Source organism: Trachurus japonicus, chromosome 14 (genome assembly GCF_045865225.1).
Source record: "Trachurus japonicus isolate A0001 chromosome 14, Traja_1.0".
Lineage (NCBI taxonomy): Eukaryota > Metazoa > Chordata > Actinopteri > Carangiformes > Carangidae > Trachurus > Trachurus japonicus.
Window position 1 is genome coordinate 806,719 of NC_140920.1, and position 20,248 is coordinate 826,966.

The 20,248-nt window shown below is 41.1% G+C and overlaps 1 protein-coding gene across 1 annotated transcript in view; it reads right to left on the bottom strand.

Moving 5' to 3' along the window:
• Window positions 1-5,466: 5,466 nt before the first annotated feature.
• rbm27 (RNA binding motif protein 27) overlaps window positions 5,467-20,248 on the bottom strand; it is a 65,932-nt gene continuing 51,150 nt past the window's right edge. Inside the window, exons 16-21 of the mRNA XM_085796963.1 lie at window positions 18,670-18,864; window positions 16,302-16,406; window positions 11,370-11,600; window positions 9,970-10,053; window positions 9,724-9,843; window positions 5,467-5,779 (exon numbers count right to left, since the gene is read on the bottom strand). Coding sequence (XP_085653089.1) covers window positions 5,675-5,779; window positions 9,724-9,843; window positions 9,970-10,053; window positions 11,370-11,600; window positions 16,302-16,406; window positions 18,670-18,864 — 840 coding nt within the window. The 3' untranslated portion in view covers window positions 5,467-5,674. The remainder of the gene's footprint in view (window positions 5,780-9,723; window positions 9,844-9,969; window positions 10,054-11,369; window positions 11,601-16,301; window positions 16,407-18,669; window positions 18,865-20,248) is intronic.

Genomic DNA, 20,248 nt, shown 5'->3' on the forward strand with positions numbered 1-20,248 from the left:
CAGTCTGTAACTTATTTGGCTTTTTATTAGCAAAAATCAAATATATACTTTCATAAATCCGTATTTGACTGAAGGTGAATCACAGCTGCATCCAAATGAAAGCTTTCTGGTTCCTTAGAATGAGTTGTTACAAGTCGTTACAAATACATAAGTGGGCGACGCACCGAACCGAGGCGGCCATGTTGAATCGTGACCGTAGGTAACCACGGAAACGGCCTGTTAAAACCGTCACCACTGTGTAGTGTGAGGAAGGACGGAGGCACTGGTGTTGCATTCAGGTGCAGTCAGGCAGACGGCCGTCGGCAAACCAACCGGATGTCATTTTACTAAAACAATACCACATCACCATGACAACATGTTGTCACAATACCACATCACCATGACAACATGTTGTCACGGACCACTTGTTTACATAGACGCTTGTTTATCCTGTTACATGCAGCGTCTGTTGTCTGTCTGACGTCTGCCCCATTTCACCTGAATGCAGCATCAAGAATACGTTCAGATATGCAACCGCACCGCTAGATGGGGGCAATTCCTACACAATGTTCCTTTACGGTATAATATAATTCCCCTAATATAATCCTGTTACATGCAGCGGCTGTCGTCCGTCTGCCCAATTTCAGGTGAATGCAGCATGAAAAATACGACTGAGTTGCTTGTGATATACAACCACAATGCTAGATGAAGGAATTCCTACACAATGTTCCTTTAACGGTATAATATAATCCTGTTACATGCAGCGTCTGTTGTCTGTCTGACGTCTGCCCCATTTCACCTGAATGCAACATCAAGAATACGTTCAGATATGCAGCCGCACCGCTAGATGGGGGGAATTCCTACATATTATACCTTTAATTTCAGGAAATATTTGGTCAGAGTTTCAATTTAAAAAAAAAGTGATATAGATATTTGTGTATTTAAAGTGTTTGCTTAAAGGTATATTGTGTTAGCCTGCCCATCCAGACTACATCATGAACATGTCTAGTGTGTCAACGAGCGGTAGACCTCGGCTCAGTCCAGGGGGCGGGATGAAGGCTGTCTTTCAAACTGCCTCTGCACCAATAGGGTAGCGCTACGACCAATCAGAGCAAAGAGCAGGATGACGTCAGCCTGACAAGCCTAGTCTGGGGCCGTTGACTCGCTGTTTTGGTAGGAAACGTATCCAGGGCGAGAGAGACAGACCTTTCCTTCAAAATAAAAGCACCAAGCTAATAAAATACGGTAAAACTCTTTAATTTAAGGAATATAATTTACAAGAAACTCCCCGAGCCATTAAGTTAACATTTTGCTTTTATTGTATTACAAGTTAATGTTTATTTTATAAGTTTTATGTTGGTGAACACTTTTATTTTGGTGAATTTGGTGATTTCGGTTTCCGCTACAGACAGGAACCAGAATGCAGACTAATTGGGAGGTAACTGACACCAGGCTCTTCGCTTGTCTGAAGAGCCTGGTGATGCGAGGCTATGACAAGCCAATTAAAATGTATGTCGTCATGGCGATAAGCCCGCCCAACGACTCTCTAAACAGATAGAGCGCTGTGATTGGTCAACACAAACGGTGTTCCAGACTCAAAAAGTTCCTATGGCTCGTTTCTAGACCCACCTACGGAGCAAAGAGATCTGCTGCCGCTAGGGGGCAGATAGATTTATAGGCTAATATTGTGTAAGAATTCCTCCCATCTAGCGTTGTGGTTGTATATCACAAGCAACTGCAATCGTATTTTTCATGCTGCATTCACATAAAATTGGGCAGACAGCAGACGGACAACAGCCGCTGCACGTAACAGGATAAACAAGCCTCTATGTAAACAAGTGGTCCATCAGCATGAGGAAAAACAATACACGTGACAATATGTTGTCATGGCGATGTGGTATTAGTCTACTTGCCAACAATGAGTACCGGGAAAAGTTTTATGTTAGAAATAGATAGTATGGGTCCCCAGTATTCAGAAACTGCCGGATGCTAACTTATATATATATATTGGGGAATTAGCATAATCGCCTATATGGGCAATATTTCAACAAAATTGACTTGGCTGATCTGGGCAATATTGGAGTGGTTTTAGGGGTTATTGATGATGCTGAATCCATTTCTGACATTTTCAAAATTCAAAATGGCTGTCTAAACCGATGACCAGATTTTGAAATCCATCAAAATCAGTCCACTGGTGGTTAAAATCTGGTCACTTCCGGTTTAGACAGCCATTTTGAATTTTGAAAATGTCAGAAATGGATTCAGCATCATCAATAACCCCTAAAACCACTCCAATATTGCCCAGATCAGCCAAGTCAATTTTGTTGAAATATTGCCCATATAGGCAATTATGCTAATTTATGCTAATGATGTCTGTTATGCTAATTGCCCAATATATATAAGTTAGCATCCGGCAGTTTCTGAATACTGGGGACCCATACTATCTATTTCTAACATAAAACTTTGGGGTACTCTGGCAAGTAGACTATATTGTTCACCTGACCCATGTTTTACCGGCTTTTTAAAATTTTCATTTTCAGTTGAAATGATATGTAGATGTGAAATAAAAGGTGTTAATATTGAGGTGTATTAACATCATGTAGCAGTTAGTGGTGACTAATAATGATGTAGTATGTGATATATTATTTGTGTATAGATATTCTAGTGTGACAGTAAAATGAAGGAGACCACACAGGAGTTAATATTTTCTGGAATGCTTTTGCTTGTTTTGTTTTGTTGGTTTTTTTTTGCCTGTTGCCAATGTTTCTTCGTCTTTCTCGTCAATTTTCTTTCGTAAAACTCAAAATATTTTTTTCTTTTCTTTTCTTTTCCCTCCATGATCCAATTCAAATACTTTTTCTTTTCCTTTTTTCTCTCCTTTCTTTCTTTCTTTCTTTTCATCTGTTTCTTTTTTTTTTTTTTTGGCAAGCACCTCATTCCTCCATCTTTATTGGCAAAAGCAAACATGCTTGTAAATTAGAAATCCATTTTTTTTTTTTTACAAACAAAATACATGAAGAAAATACATCCACATCCTGCAAATATAAACAGTAACAAATCCAAAACTATTATTCAATAAACATTTTACATTTTTTACACTATTGTGTGATAGTAGTAGTAGCGTACAGAAGAGGAAGAAAGTACAAAAAAGTGGGAGAGAGGCGTCGGCCGACACACACACCTCATATACAAAATAAATCACATGAGCAAATCATACCAGAGTACAGACACACACACACACACACACCTGGACCTCCCTCTGACACACACACACACACAGCTGGACACACACAACTCAAAGGTTTCCTATGGGACTGTGTTAGTGGATATGATCGGCTGACAACACGTCATGTAAACATAGTTAATTATGTGTTTCAGGGGGAAAAAAAAAGAAGCAACAAGAGAAACGATGTGGTGAAGGTGTTAGAATATAATCCGTCTCTACGGGGGGGGAAGCTTGGGATGCTGACGCTTCTAAAATACAGTATAAAGGCCAAAAAAGAAACAAAAAAACAAAGAAACAAAACCACACAAGAAAAAGGTGCGTGCACTGTAAAAAGTCAAAATCTTTCCAAGAATATTTGTTGTATTTCTTGTCAAAATGTCTCATTTCTGGTCAAAACTAATCTCTTTTCACTTAAAATAAGACTCATCACCTAAAAATGAACTTGTTTTTAGATCATTTTCACTTATTCCAATTGAAATAAGTAGAAAAATCTGCCAGTGAAAGCTTTTACAAGTTTTTTTGTGCTTGTAATAAGAAACTTGCTCCACTATCAGATTTTTCTACTTATTTCAAGTGAAAATCTGCTTGAAAGAAGTAAAAAAAGTGTCTAAAAACAAGCTGCTTTTTAACATGATGAGTCTTATTTTAAGTAGAATGAGATTGTTTTGACTAGAAATAAGACAAATATTCTCGGTAAGATTTTGAGTTTTTGCATTGCAAGTGTGTTATTGAGTGCACTGCAAAAACTCAATATCTTACCAAGAATATTTGTCGTATTTCTTGTCAAAATGTCTAATTTCTGGTCAAAACTAAACTCTTTCCACTTAAAATAAGACTCATCACCTAAAAATGAACTTGTTTTTAGATCATTTTCACTTGTTTCAAACTAATTTTCACTTGAAATAAGTAGAAAAATCTGCCAGTGAAAGAAGTAAAAAGTGTCTAGCAACTTTTTAATGTGATGAGTCTTATTTTAAGTAGAATGAGATTTGTTTTGACTAGAAATAAGACAAATATTCTTGGTAAGATATTAGAGTTGTTGCAGAGTGAAGCAGCTGTTTGAGCTCCGTCTCTCCTCTGATAGAAATGTTGCCACTTCAGTGACGTTAGTGAAATAAATCCTGGTGAACCAGCGGTTGTGTGCCGTCTGTCTCTCTCTCTCTCTCTTCACGTCGGCGTAGTCGCTTTTTAAAAAGAAAAACTTAAAGAAAAAAGGAAAAAAAAAGAAAAATACACAACAGTAATTTCTCTTTCAAGCATTTACAAAATTTACAAAAAGTAAATCACACGTCTTGTAAAAACTCAGCCGTCCGCTGATTGTATGTTTGTTTGTGTAAGGCAAAGAAATCATATTCATATATGCATATTCATATATAAATATAAACATATATATGTATATTTATATATGAATATATATATTTATATAATAATTATATTAAAATCAACTGTTTCAGTTTTACATTCAGACACTCGTCGTCTCTCTGACCTCTGACCTCACTGTGAGCGACGTGACCCCTCAGAATAAAACAGGTGAAAGCTGTAACACACACACACACACACACACACACACACACAGAGACACACACACACACACACACACACACACACACACACACACACACACACACACACACAGGGAGAATCCTATCCTAACGTTGTGTTTTTCCACTTGTAAACATCCTTAGAGTCGTTTCTCTCCGCTGCAGCTGAACAACGTGCACTAACCAGAGTGTGTGTGTGTGTAGAAACTGAAGCATTTGTGTGTGTGTGTGTGTGTGTGTGGGGGGGGTAGAAGTGACCGTGAAGCTGTGTGTGTGTGTGTGTGTGTGGTGGACACAATAAATAAACCAACCAACCAACCAACCAATATACTAAAGGTCTCTGTTGCCGTGGTGATGGAATGACTGACTGTCCCCCGAACGGACGGAGGACAAGATTTCTTTTCTTTTTTTTGTTGTTGAAGTTGTTGTTGAAGTTGTTTGAAGTTGTCGTTGTTGTTTCAAAACCCGGGTGAGAAAAGAGAAAAGAGCTTAAATACAGTTTCAGTTTCATCATCATCGTTGTATAAAAATACCTGTTCACAGTCGACACACAGAGGAGAGTTCACTACAACGACGACAACGCAACAGCTTCCTCTCAGCAGAAGTCAGATGGTTTTAAATAAAGGTTTAGTTTTAGTCGAGGGGGGGAGAGGGAGGAGGGGCGGGGGGTCTTCTTCCTCTTCTTCCTCTTCTTCGTACGGGAAAAAGAAAAAGAAAAAAGAAAACGTCACTTTGATCAGAGTCTAAAACCACTTTGTCTTCGTCTGAAAATACTGGAGAGAGAAAGAGAAAAAAAAGAAAAAAAAAAGCAAGAAGAGTTCTGATGTCGCCGTCGGCAACAGCAGGTGAAGATGATGATGATGATGATGATGAAGATGAGGACGACTCGTTGTCTCCACATCGTCGTCTTCGTCGTCGTCGTCGTCTTTCACCGTCGCCACGACCGACTCTCGTACTCGTCGTCTTCATCGTCGTCTTCCTCCTCCTCCTCTTCCTCCTCCTCCTCGCCGGGCAGGTACGAGCTGGCCTCCTTCTGTTCACACACACACACACACAGACACACAGACACACACACAGACACACACACACACACACACACACTGTGGTTAGTTTATTGACCCCACACATGGGAAACGTGGTTGTTCAGCATTGTGTTTATCTGTTTGTCTTTTCAGACATCTGCAGTGTGTAACATATCAATTTGGCGAGCCAGCCAGGAGTCAAACGGTAAAAAATAAAAATATGCAGATATGTAGGACTCTATGATTTCTGTGATCACGGAATCGGCCCGATTAAACCGGAAACTACCGTATTGACCCGAATATAAGACGATATTTTTTCCGTCAAAAAAAGTCTGAAAAAGACGGGTCGTCGGGGTCTAGATATTTATATTTGCAAATCAGCGGGTGACATCAAACAACGTCTGTCCAAGCAAGTCAGGGCTTTTCTTCCTCACTCACTCACCAGTGACCTGGAGAGATGCAGCTGCATCTGAGAGGATGATCGCGCGTGTGTGCACCAAGTGTGTGTGTGTGTGTGTGTGTGTGTGTGTGTTGCCCCTTCGCCACACAGCAGAGCGCTGCCACACAGTTACAGCTCAACTCGGCTCGGTTTAGGTCATTTTAATCACAGCTGACTCCGGGGGCGGGGTCGTCATATCACAGAGGCTACGGCCGCGTTGTCGCCGGGGACAGGGACACACCGGACACACCGGACACACCGGACACACCGGACGCGGAGGCGCCGAATAGCTGCGAAGCGCCGAGAAGCTGAGCCCGTTTCCTTTCGGGGCTCATGTTAAACGATTGTGTCGTTCACACCAGACGTCCTGCAGCGATCGTTTCGGTGTCTAGTCTATTTTGTGCGCGAGCTGCGAGTGATTGCGTCAAGCCGGCAGGTCAAACAAAGAAACATGAGAGAATCCGCTCAACTTTCAAAATCAAAACAATTTTCAAAATAAAACACCGCAATTGATGCGTGTGCCTTTTTGTGTAAACAGAGCGCAAGAGAGATGGACACACACCTACACACATTCAGAGAGATCAGTGGGCGCTACAATCTACCAGAACGTTATTTCACAGATACTGAAAACATGATTTTAAAAAGATTAATTTTTTCTTTGATTTTGTCTGAAAAAGGTATTTTTCCAAAGACAGGTCTTGAAAAAGGGGGGTCGTCTTATATTCAGGGTCGTCTTATATTCGGATCAATACGGTATTTTTAACGTGGATACAACATCGTTTTTTTTGTTGTTTTTTTTTAAGTATTTTTTTGGGCTTTTTTGCCTTTATTCGATAGGTCATAGTGAGATAGACAGGAAAGGGGGAGGCAGAGAGAGGGGGAATGACATGCAGGAAAGGTCTGCCCGACGCGGGATTTGAACCAGGGACGCCTGCGTTGAGGACTGTAGCCTCTACATGGGGCGGCCGCTTTAACCACTGCGCCACGCACCGCCCCAGATACGACATCGTTTGACTGAGATTCTGTTTCCGTGTGGAAGAGGAACGTGTGTCCGGGGAAAACTGAAGCAGATACATGTGAGTCAGTGTTTAACCTTTCTGATTTATTATGTTTCAGCTGACTGGAATAAAATATAATATTGTGTTTATCCGTTTGTCTTTTCAGACATCTGCTGTAAATAATAAATTCAGTGTGTAATATAATTTGGCGAGCCAGCCAGGAGTCGAACGGTAAAAAATTAAAAATATGCAGATATATAGGAACCTATGATTTCTGTGATCACGGAATTGGCCCGATTGAAACGAAAAACAATTTTTAACGAACAAAACGAACGGACAAAAACAATTCATACGACATCATTTGACTGAGATTCTGTTTCCGTGTGAAAGAGGAACGTGTGTCCGGGGAAAACTGAAGCACATACATGTGAGTCAGTGTTTAACCTTTCTGATGAATAACGTTTCAGCTGACTTGAATAAAATCTAATATAAATAAAAAAAACTTGTAAAAAGTGAACTTCTTAAAGGGACAACCAGAAGTTTTGGAAAGCGAAGTGTTTATACTACATTTCCCGGTAAAATTCTTGGACCGGCACAAGACGGACAAAAGTAAAAACATTTTCCAAGAATGTTTTCATTGATCAAGAATGAAAGTCGGAGGTTGGAAGACGATCAGATGCCGTCGTAGTTCCGACCATAAACGATGCCAACTAGCGATCCGGCGGTGTTATTTCCATGAAATCGAAACTAGGAAATGCTGGGCGAGTCGACCACTAAATAATATCAAAGTAACTATGAAGACAAAACTATATATTTATCAAAATGGAGCCGTTAACAAGTGGTAACGTAGATTCATCCACATTAATATGAGACTCTTTTAAAACCAAATACAAACTCCTGGTTGTCCCTTTAAACTTTTCTCTCTGAGTGAAGCTGCAGCGTCACACGTCCAGACACTTCACACGCTCCTCGTTGTTTAAATGACAGAAAATCTACAGTTTAATAATTCTCTGCTCTTGACTACAAGGTTATTACAGAGTTATTGCTTCATTTTCAGAGGAACATCTGTTCATCTTCAGCAGGATTTGCACCAGCAGCAGCAGCAGCCTGTCGTGTTTTAGAGCTGCAGCTCCGTTCATGTGACGGTAACGCAGACGATCTCTCCGGGTTCAGAAGCTCTCAGCGAAGAGAGACTCGTCTGTTTCCACCGGGACGACCGCGTCAAACATTTACAACTAGAAAACGCTCCACTGAAACCTACCATTAGGAGTTAAAAGAAAAAGATAAAACTTCACCAACTTTCCTCACACTGGCCTCTCTGGTGTGTGTGTGTGTTCTTGTACTTGCTACGTTGTGAGGACCGGATAAAGTTTTTAACCAACAGACTGAGGACATTTTGGCCGGTCCTCAAAAGGGCTGCTTGAGGGTTAAGACGTTCGGTTATTATTAGGTTTAAATGAGGTTTAGAGTGATGGTTAAGTTGACAGGGTTCCTACAGCTTAAGCCAAGTTAAATTTAAGACTTTTTAAGACGTTTTTAAAGCCACTTGAAATGAAATTTAAGACCGACTTCACAATAAACACAAACGCCAAAAAAAGTGACTGCTATGAACTGCTACATTGAATTGGGAGCTGGTGGCGGTGAGAGATTTAGCGTTGACGGCCGCCATTAACTTCTCTATGTCGGAATGTTACCAATTATTTTGAGATTTGAGACTAATACCACTTACCATGTGTTAACATTTTTAAGATGTTTGAAAAATGGATTTAAGACATTTTAATGCCAATTAAAGCCTTGTTTTTAGATGAATGAATTCAATGCCTTTTAGGACTTTTTAAGGATCTGTAGGAACCCTGGTTTAGGCATTTGTTTTGGATGCTTAAAGCAGAAGTAAGTGATCCGGTGGTTTTGGCTAATGCTGCGTTCCAGGCAGGCTTTTGAAACCGTAAATTACAGCTTCAAGTCACGACTTAGGACTTTGTAGCGTTCCAGGCAACCCACTCGTGTTTCTCCGACCTGTTTTACCTGTGAAAGTCACTATAACGGCCACTCGTAACTTCTGACCCGTGAACTCGTACCAGATCGAACTGGTACCACTTCACAGGTCGGAAAAACACCAGTTACGGGTTGCCTTGAACGCACCATAACAGTCCTCGTCCCTACGTCGCCACATTCACGCGCATCCCTTGGCTGCACACACAGAGAGGACTGCCCCTTTATGCCGTTCTCTCTCCTCATTGGATAAAGGTTGTAGGATACAAGGAAAGTTTTCTCCTGGGCTCAGAGCAGAGCAGAGTGACTGACAGACCCGTGTTTCAGACCAAACACTCTATAGAAGTGATTGCTGTCGGAAGATACAACTATTTAAGACTTAGATTAACACAAATATATCGCTTACTTCTGCTTTAAGGTTAGGGTAAGGGGCTAGGGAATACATTATGTCAATGACATGTCCTCACAAAGATAGATTTACAAGGATGTGTGTGTGTATGTGTGTGTGTGTGTGTGTGAGTCGAACCTTGCTGTCTTCATCTTTAGCCTCCTCTTCCTCCGGCTCCGTCGTCACCGACGGCGTCTTCGGTTTGTACCAGGAAATCTGCAGCACTCGCCCTTTAAACTTTGCTCCCTGATTGGCTGCCTACAAAATAAAACAAAATAAAACAAAACAAAACAGGAAGTTACACTCAGAGATTTCACAATAAAACCTTTTAAAAAAACTATTATTATTATTATTATTATAATAATAATAAGTCATGTGACTCACGTTCTCTGCTTCACTCCGTGTTTTGAACGTCATGACGACGCTGGTTGCATCTTGGTCACGTAGATCCTCGATCTCCCCGAATTTCTACAACAGAGAAGAGAAAAAAAAAGGATGAAGATGAACCAAACACAAAAATTACATTTTAGATGAACAGTTAACAAGAAAGTAAAAAAAAATAACAAAGGAAGCCAATTTAAACATATATCTCACACACACACTCATAAGTTTAGTTGTGTTCGACGTGTGATTTCTGAATTACTTTACTTGCTTTTTAGATTTGATGTTTCTATTTTTGCTTGTTCTGTTTCTGGTCTTTTATTTTTTGTTTTCATGTCACTTAAGTGAGATTTCCTCTAGAAACCTCTGGTTTATTATTTTTTTTATCTCACCTGCACATCCTGTTTGCTGTAGTTTAATTATTTTGCTCACTTGATGATCATTTTGTGCAAATTAAAGCAGAAGTAAGCGATCCGGTGGTTTTGGCTAATGCTGCGTTCCAGGCAGGCTTTTGAAACCGTAAATTACAGCTTCAAGTCACGACTTACGACTTTGTAGCGTTCCAGGCAACCCACTCGTGTTTTTCCGACCTGTTTTACCTGTGAAAGTCACTATAACGGCCACTCGTAACTTCTGACCCGTGAACTCGTACCAGATCGAACTGGTACGACTTCACAGGTCGGAAAAACACCAGTTACGAGTTGCCTTGAACGCACCATAACAGTCCTCGTCCCTACGTCACCACATTCAGGCGCATCCCTTGGCTGCACACACAGAGAGGACTGCCCCTTTATGCCGTTCTCTCTCCTCATTGGATAAAGGTTGTAGGATACAAGGAAAGTTTTCTCCTGGGCTCAGAGCAGAGCAGAGTGACTGACAGACCCGTGTTTCAGACCAAACACTCTATAGAAGTGATTGCTGTCGGAAGATACAACTATTTAAGACTTATATTAACACAAATATATCGCTTACTTCTGCTTTAAGTTACCCCTTTAATTTACAGGCCGTTAATTATGTGATAAAGTCAAGAAATAACGGTCAGTTTCATAGTAATGCCATGTTCTTCATAAAAACTTAATATTACACATGCTGTTTTTCATGATTTGGGTTATTTTGGGAAAGGTCAGAATGTTTCTCCACCAATTCGTTGAAATTCACAGATATTTCTAGGTTATTTCTAGAAATATGAGGCAGTTAGTTGTTACTTACTTACTTACTACTCATGTATTTATCAGCCTGTAAATTAAAGCGTTACCAAAGATAGATAAATAGGAATCTAATACCATCATACATGTAACACAGTGCAGCATAAATAGATTAATCATGTAATAGTTATAGCAGTTATAGTTTTAGAAACCATCCCATAATAATACTAACAGCGACCAGTGAGTGTTTCTCCTCACCACAAAGTGCGGCATCAGCTCCTCCTTCTCCTCCTGCGTGACTCCCAGGATGGACAGCGCTCGGGGTCTGTGGTCCACCACCATGCGGTTCACGCTGCCGCCGCCTCGGCCAATCAGCTCGCGGCTCCGCCCCCGGCCGCGGCCGCCGTGCATCGACCCCGGCTCCAACGCCATCTTCCCCCGACCGCGACCGCGAGCCGCCGGCGGCCGGATCAGACCCAGCCGGGTGGCCTGGAGAGGAGGAAGAGGAGGAAGACAAAGTAAAGAAGTGAATTCAAGAATCTGTATCGTGGAGCTTTTTCAGTCCAGTGGGTTCAAAATGTGAGACCAACTAGTTCCACGTAAGCATAATTTGATTTTTAAATGTTAAGAAAACAAAAGAAATCCTGTTCGATCCCAGGTCTGTTGGTGATCACAGTCTAGTCTTTCTGAATGAGGAGAGGGTTGAACAGGTTACAGTGCACAAGTATTTGGGCATTTATTTTGACTCTAAGTTACAGTGGGCTCACCATGTAGACTATGTTTGTTCAAGGATCAGCCAGCGCCTGTACTTTTTGCGCAGGCTTAGGGTTCATGGAGTGGATAAAGATGTCATGTTGTTGTTCTACAGAGCAGCCATAGAAACCATCATCCGCTATGGCATTACAACCTGGTTTGGCAACCTGACCATTAAATGTAAAGTACAACTCCAAAACCTGATCAAAAGGGCAGGAAAAATAATTGGCATGTTGCCTCCATCATCTCTCCAGGAGATATTCGAACAAACAGTTATGAAGCAAGGTCTAAAAATCACCTCAGACCCAAATCACATCCTCCACAGGGAGTATGAGTTGATGCCTTCAGGCAGAAGGTACAGGTTACCAAGCTGTAAGCTCAATAGATACAAATTCTCATTTATTCCATTATCAATTAAGCTACTTAATAACAGGAAATAAGTTGTGTGTGTGTGGGGGGGGTGAGCATGTTGTGGTGTGTAAAGAGTAATGTGCAATAATGAGTGTGTTGCTGTATGTATAGAGGAATGTGCAATAATGAGTGTGCTGCTGTAGGTATAGAGGAATGTGCAATAATGAGTGTGCTGCTGTAGGTATAGAGGAAAGGGTAATGTGCAATAATGAGTGTGCTGCTGTAGGTATAGAGGAATGTGCAATAATGAGTGTGCTGCTGTAGGTATAGAGGAAAGGGTAATGTGCAATATTGAGTGTGCTGCTGTAGGTATAGAGGAATGTGCAATAATGAGTGTGCTGCTGTAGGTATAGAGGAAAGGGTAATGTGCAATATTGAGTGTGCTGCTGAATGTAAAGAGGAATGTGCAATAATGAGTGTGTTGCTGAATGTGAAGAGGAATGTGCAATAATTTTGCTGTAGCAAGGGGTCAGATGGGCATCATGGTATTATTATTATTGTCTTTCTATTTTTATATGTATAGGGGATTTCAGGACATTGTGGGGGGGGCAAGGAGCTGGGGGATATGATGGGGATATGGGATATGATGTTGTGTTTGTTTATGGTCTTGATGTTTTGTTTATGTGTTCATGGCGCCTGGGAGTCTCTGGTTTGTCCACTACGAATTTCTCCCAAGGGAGACAATAAAGACTAACCTAACCTAACCTAACCACGTGTCTGATATTAAATAACGAAGTTGTGAAACAGAAAATTCACATCGTTACGTCTCAAATACGACGAATGAAATGTTACAATTCACCCCAAAGTGTGTGATAGTTGTGACCAGGGACGGGCAAAGGATTTACAAATATTCAAACAGAAAAACTGTAAATGTTCCTTTTTCCTGAGGCAGAAGGAGAAACATGGAAAGACTCGACTTTATTCTCGTAAATTTACGACTTTATTCTCGTAATGTTAAGACTTTTGTCTCATAGGAAATGTACGACTTTATTCTTGTAGCTTTACGACTTTATTCTCGTAGGAAATGTACGACTTTATTCTTGTAGCTTTACGACTTTATTCTCGTAGGAAATGTACGACTTTATTCTTGTAGCTTTACGAATTTATTCTCGTAAATGTACGACTTTATTCTCGTAAATTTACGACTTTATTCTCGTAATGTTAAGACTTTTGTCTCATAGGAAATGTACGACTTTATTCTTGTAGCTTTACGACTTTATTCTCGTAGGAAATGTACGACTTTATTCTTGTAGCTTTACGACTTTATTCTCGTAGGAAATGTACGACTTTATTCTTGTAGCTTTACGACTTTATTCTCGTAAATGTACGACTTTATTCTTGTAGCTTTACGACTTTATTCTCGTAGGAAATGTACGACTTTATTCTTGTAGCTTTACGACTTTATTCTCGTAGGAAATGTACGACTTTATTCTTGTAGCTTTACGACTTTATTCTCGTAGGAAATGTACGACTTTATTCTCATAAATTTACGACTTTATTCTCGAAGTCTGTGTTGTTGTTTTTTTCTCAATGTGGCCCTAATACTGCGTAGTAAAAAAGCCCCAAAAAATATACTTAAACAAAAGCAAAGAAAAGCTCATCCCTAGTTGTAACTTCATTAAATAAGGATAATGACAAAAACTTGATATTTTCCTCCCTCTCCTCCCCCCTCCCTCCCTCTAATTGTCATCCTGCGACTTCCTCGCCTCCATCTTTAATGAGAGCAGCAGCGTCTGCATGGGAGGAGGGACGGCCTTCGTTAGCGTCGGCTCCTCTGGGCTTCGCTAAGTGGCTGCAGCTCAACGTGCAGAGGGAAGGAGTGTGTGTGTGTGTGTGTGTGTGTGTGTGTGTGTGGGGAGGGAGGGGGGGTAGGAAGGAGGGGGAAGTAGAGGGTAAGATGCATTTTTAACAAGTCGCTAATTCCAGAGCCAGGAGGAGGTGAGAGGGGGAGAAACAGGCTGGTCCGGGTGTTGCTGACATGACAACAGCTCTGGATGATCCTCTGACACAGTTTGGCCTCGACTCTGTCTGTGTGTGTGTGTGTGAGTGTGTGTGTGTCTGTGTGTGTGTGTCTGTGTGTGTGAGTGAACACAGTGTAAGAGCGCTATGCAGAGATGAATTAACAGAACGATATTGCGTTGATGGGAAGAAACAGAAGCAGCAGAATCAATTTGTGTCTTGGTCTTGATTGGATTGCATTGCATCGGTCTACATATGGGAAACAATAGGTGTGTGTTTGAGTAAAATGAACGTTTGTGTTTCATTCTATAAACTACTGATAACAATTTCTCCCAAAAATTGGTCAAACTGGTCAAAATAACAAAAAAAGATGCAGTGTTTTCATTTTCAGACCTCAAATAGGCTAATGCAAATAAAACAAGTTGATATTCATTTTTAAACAACAGACCACTAATGTTTTAATTTAGGAAGAGTTCAGATTAATATCGATGGAAATTTCAATTTTCATCCTGCAGCAGCAGTGATTGTTTACTGATTTACTGATGCATATGTTATAGTTCTAAGATTTTCTATTAAAATAAAGCCAATAATGACATTTTTGTGTTCTCTTTTTATTTGGAAAAGTAACGAAAAGTATCGGAAAGTATTGAAACACATGTTGGTACCGATACCGATACCAAAATGTTGGTACCTAACCTCCAACGCAGCTAAAGTCTATATGCATGCCATAATACTTTCCCACATAAATTATTGTTTTACAACTTGGACACACAACAGAAAATACATTAAAACCCATCAAGTGTCTCTTCATAAGGCAGGAAACCTCTTCATCTTCATTATCGTAATGTTTTAAAAAAAAAAGTGTAATATTCTTGACCTGGGCAGTTATCAGATCTTCATGGATGTTTGTCTCGTTTTTAAAGTTTTAAATGCTCTTATTAAATGGGTGTATTATTATTTTGTGGCGGGACTTCTTATATTTAAAAAAGAGAGTGAGCAGAGTGACGGACACACGACTGTTTCCTCTGAGCCGTTTCCTGGTTTCACATCGTCACCTCCAGAGAAACGCTGCTGATGCTCGTTGCCGTGATTTGACTCAGATCTTCAGTCTGTGGTTGTGAACCGGATGTGTGTGTGTTTAGGTGTGTGTGTTTGTTAGGGGTGGCAGAAAAAATCAATTCACATAAGAATTGCAATATTTTTTTGACGATTAAAAAAAAAAAAAAATTGTGCAATTTGCATTTGTTCGCCTTTTTTACATCCAGAGAGTCCAGGTTTTGAAAAGGGTTTAAGTTCACTTTATAATGGAGTATGTTCATTTATAGGCTGCTACAGTGTTTGTGTGCAGATAAATGTTAAAATGTAGCAGTTTACCTCCGTCTATATCTCATTTTGTTTCTATTCTCTTTTATTTTTGCCTCTTTTATGCAGTCCAGGCTTTTGAAAAGAGAGTAAACATGAGAAGACTTAGACTTATGTGTATTTTTTGGGGAAATATGGTTCCTGGAATAGTCTGTAGACAATCATAATCATTCAACTGTTTCACTGGTGTTAAAAATGCAGACTACTAACCACCATTGCTGGCAATATGGAAGAAGGAGTTGATAACTTGTCTTGGACTGGAGAGATTGACATACATTGTTTATGTCATTCCTGACCAATGAAACGGATAACACTGTCTGAATAACAGGTTATGAAATGATCCTGCCTTTTATTTTATCTTAATTTAATTGTATTTTGTTCCATTTTATTCTTATTTATTTATTTTACTCCATTAGTTTGATGTCTGTTGTCAGTGTCACTGTCAATTTTATTTATTCTTTTTTCTTCGTCTGTGTGAATAAGTGGCTGGGGATATAAATGAAAATGTTTGTACATTCGATATAAAGTTTGATATGCACTTTAATCTTCAATAAAAAATATTGTTAAAAAAAAAAAGCAGACTAAATATCGAGAAAATCGGCAATATCGTAGAATCGCAATTTGAATCGAAACAGCATCCAAAAAAATCGTAGAAGAATTGAATCGGGAGAAAAGCCGTAGTGTTTGTGTGTGTGTTTGTCTCACCTCGACCTGCAGCTGGCCCAGTTTCCTCTTCAGGTCGGTGGTGTCTTCTCCAGAGCTCATCTTCTTGTGGAAGTCCAGCTCGGCGTCCAGCAGCTCCTTCTGGGCCTGGGGGGGGGGTCACACGGAGCAGAGCGGTGAGTTCAGGGACCGCGGGGGAGCCACGGAGAACAGAGCGTTCATGGTTATTAAAGGTTGGGTCTGGAGTTTTGTGCCCCAAAAATAAACATTAGACAAATGCTTGTTCACCTGCTGGCTTTAATTAATTAACATCCCTTGTTCTCTTTTAGTTTTTTATTTGAACTTGTTTTATGAGTATTTTAAACTATTTATTGCACTCCCCGCACTTTTTCTTTTTCTCTCTTTGATATGTGTGCCAGTGTTACTACTGTAATGTATGTATGGTGTATGTATGTTTTACAAGTACAAAGCAGCTGTATTATGCCCATGACAAATTTCCCTCCCGGGACAAATAAAGTTTATTTGATTTGATTTGATTTGAAATGATAAATTGTACAAATGAAATCCGTCTTATTCGTCACCTCTGGGCTTCTAGTCCTGTGTGGTGGGGGCTGTGTCTGCTTGTATTCTGGTCTTTTGCTCTGTTTTGTTCAGGTTTTGTTGTGCACGTAGACGTTTTTGGGTGAAATCGCCAGAGAGCATAGATATCTATGGAGAGAGAGTCGGTGTTTTCTCTCCAGCCAATGACGGAGCTCAGGTGAAGCTACGTGCAGCAGAGTAGTAGCTCAGAGCTGCTAGCCGCGCTAGCTGGCTCTGATGCTAACGAGTGCTAGCAGCTAGCACGTCTCTCTCTCTCTCAGCAGCAGCAGTTGTCATGACAACAAAGTAAAAATAAATACAGTCTAAGTGAAGCGCTGGAGCCACGGACCGATTTCCCACCGTCACCGACAACTAAAGCCTCGACTGGTAACAAGTATTAGAGCCGTTGTGGTGAGCTAGCTCGATGCTAACTTCGGCTAGCGGTAGCGGTTAGCATCCGCCGCTAACACCGTCTTCCCAGCTCACCACAACATCATAACAACACAACACTGGAGGCTCCCCCCGGTGTTGGTGACGGTCGGCTATCGGCCCACGGCTCCAGAGCTTCACTCAGACTGTATTTCCTTTCCTTTGTTGTCATGACAACGGCTGCTGTCTGGAGCAGGAGGCTACACAGCTTAGCCCCAGAGGAGGACGGGCTGAGATTCAGGTTGTGTCTGAAATCACTCCCTCATTCCCTCCTCCCTCCTCACTATATAGTGAATTCAATATAGTGACTCACTGGTCAAATTAAGAAAACACTTTCGGACACTTCTCCGCCGCACAGTTAATGACGTATTACGTCGCGTAATTAAAACGTTCTGACCGCGATCGTAAAGGCCGGTGTTGGTACCATGGATACAACCATGGTAACGGCCGGTGTAGCATAGAAAAGAGGAGTAAAGCAATATATTAAGCGGTAATATATATATATATATATATTCGAGCATCAAAGATGTTCAATCAAACCCACACAGTTTTAAACAACGTTCAAAACACACACAGCCACTGTTACAACTAAGCATAAAGTCTGCTAGCTTAATGCTAACTTATAATGTAAAACACCATAGACGGGCTAACAGAAATTAGCCTCGCTATCCAGAGTCTGTGGTCTGTTTATAACGCTTGTTAGGAAATTTGCTCCGACGTTTGTTGTGGGGGTCTGTGGGCTGGTAACGGCGATCCGTGACCGCAATGCATGATGGGATATCTTGCTCCGGTTAGTGACCATCGGATGTTCACTACATTTCGCGGTGAATTGTGGGATAGATTCAGTCACTATATAGTGAACATTAATAATCACTAAACATTCGGACACCACTACAACAACACTGTACAAAACTACCAGCAGAACTGAGATCAGCCCCAACTGTCAGCACTTTTAAATCCAGGTTAAAAACATTTCTCTTTTCACATGCTTATAACTTAAAACTTTATCTATTTTCTTTTATTTTTACTTTTATTTACTCTTGCTTTTAACTCTGTTTTTAGTGTTTTGTTTGTTTTTATTCTGTCTTATGCTTCTTTTTTTAATGTTTTGTCTTTATGTAAAGCACATTGAGTTGCCTTGGTATGAAATGCGCTATATAAATAAAGATGCCTTGCCTTGCCTTACAAAATGGACTGGTCACTATATAGTGAGTAGGGGGTGATTTCGGACACAGCCTCAGACTGCATTTCTTTTCCTTTGTTGTCATGACAACGGCTGCTGTCTGTCTGGGGGCAGGAGGGGCTGAGTTTCAATGTTTTGTTTACAAACTGCAGCGGGACAAAACTCCAGACTCTACCTTTAAAGACAAGACAGACTAGAGCCAGCACGGTCCAAACTTACATCAGTCTTGGACTTGGTCTGGCTGTGGCTGTGGCTGTGGCTGTGGTTGGGTTTGGGGCTGGATACCTGCGTGGCGGGGCTCATCTCGTTCTGCAGCTGGGCGATCTTCTCCGTCAGCTCCTTCAGCGTCTTCATGATGTTGGCTCGTTCCTCGGGCTTCATCCCTCGGTTCTTCTCCAGACGGTTGATCAGCGCCTGCAGCGGGAAACAGGGAGGACACACGGTGAGGAAGAGGAAGAGGAAGGAGAGATGAAGGAGAGGAAGAGGAAGGTGTGATGAAGGAGAGGAAGGAGTAAAGGAGAGATGAAGGAGAGGGATAGGAAGAGGAAGGAGAGATGAAGGAGAGGAAGAGAGAGGAAGGAGTAAAGGAGAGGAAGGAGAGATGAAGGAGAGGAAGAGAGAGGAAGGAGTAAAGGAGAGGAAGGAGAGAGGAAGGAGAGGAAGAGGAAGGAGAGATGAAGGAGAGGGAGAGGAAGGAGAGATGGAGGAGAGGAAGGTGTAAAGGAGGAGAGGAAGAGGAAGGAGAGGGAGAGGAAGGAGTGATGAAGGAGAGGAAGGTGTAATGAAGGAGAGGAAGAGGAAGAGGAAGGAGAGATGAAGGAGTAAAGGAGAGGAAGGAGTGATGAAGGAGAGGAAGAGGAAGAGGAAGGAGAGATGAAGGAGTAAAGGAGAGGAAGGAGTGATGAAGGAGAGGAAGGTGTAATGAAGGAGAGGAAGAGGAAGGAGAGATGAAGGAGTAAAGGAGAGGAAGGAGTGATGAAGGAGAGGAAGAGGAAGAGGAAGGAGAGATGAAGGAGTAAAGGAGAGGAAGGAGTGATGAAGGAGAGGAAGGTGTAATGAAGGAGAGGAAGAGGAAGAGGAAGGAGAGATGAAGGAGTAAAGGAGAGGAAGGAGTGATGAAGGAGAGGAAGGTGTAATGAAGGAGAGGAAGAGGAAGAGGAAGGAGAGATGAAGGAGTAAAGGAGAGGAAGGAGTGATGAAGGAGAGGAAGGTGTAATGAAGGAGAGGAAGAGGAAGGTGTGAAGGAGAGGAAGAGGAAGGAGTAAAGGAGAGGAAGAGGAAGGAGAGATGAAGGCAGTGTGTTGTTTTTGGCAGGCATTTTAGATCTAGTCTTAGTTTTAGTCTTTTGGACTAAAATGTTTATTAGTTATTAGTCAGTTTTAGTCATTTCTATATGGGTTAGTTTTAGTCAAGTTTTAGTCGATGAAAACTCTAGTTTTAGTAAAAAAAATAAAAGTAAAGGTAAATACAGAGACTGTTGATGAAAAACTGTCCCTGAAGGCAACGTGCATCAGTGGTTTTGCATGAATTTCCCTCTAAAACAACTCTGTGTGGTAACGTTGTGTTATTATCTCATAGCGTGGTGAATGTGCAGGTCACAACTTGTCCACCAGAGCGTTGTGGAGTTGTTGGATTGTGTATTTGATGAGTTTGATGAGGGAAACCAACAAAGAAATCCCATAATGAGCCTCCGTAGCGTAGCTCTGAGCAGCTCACGGCTCTGCTCCGCCGTTCTAAAAACAGCTTGTACCGACAATTAAAGGTAACAAACCTACTGCTATGACTATAGGGATTAGGG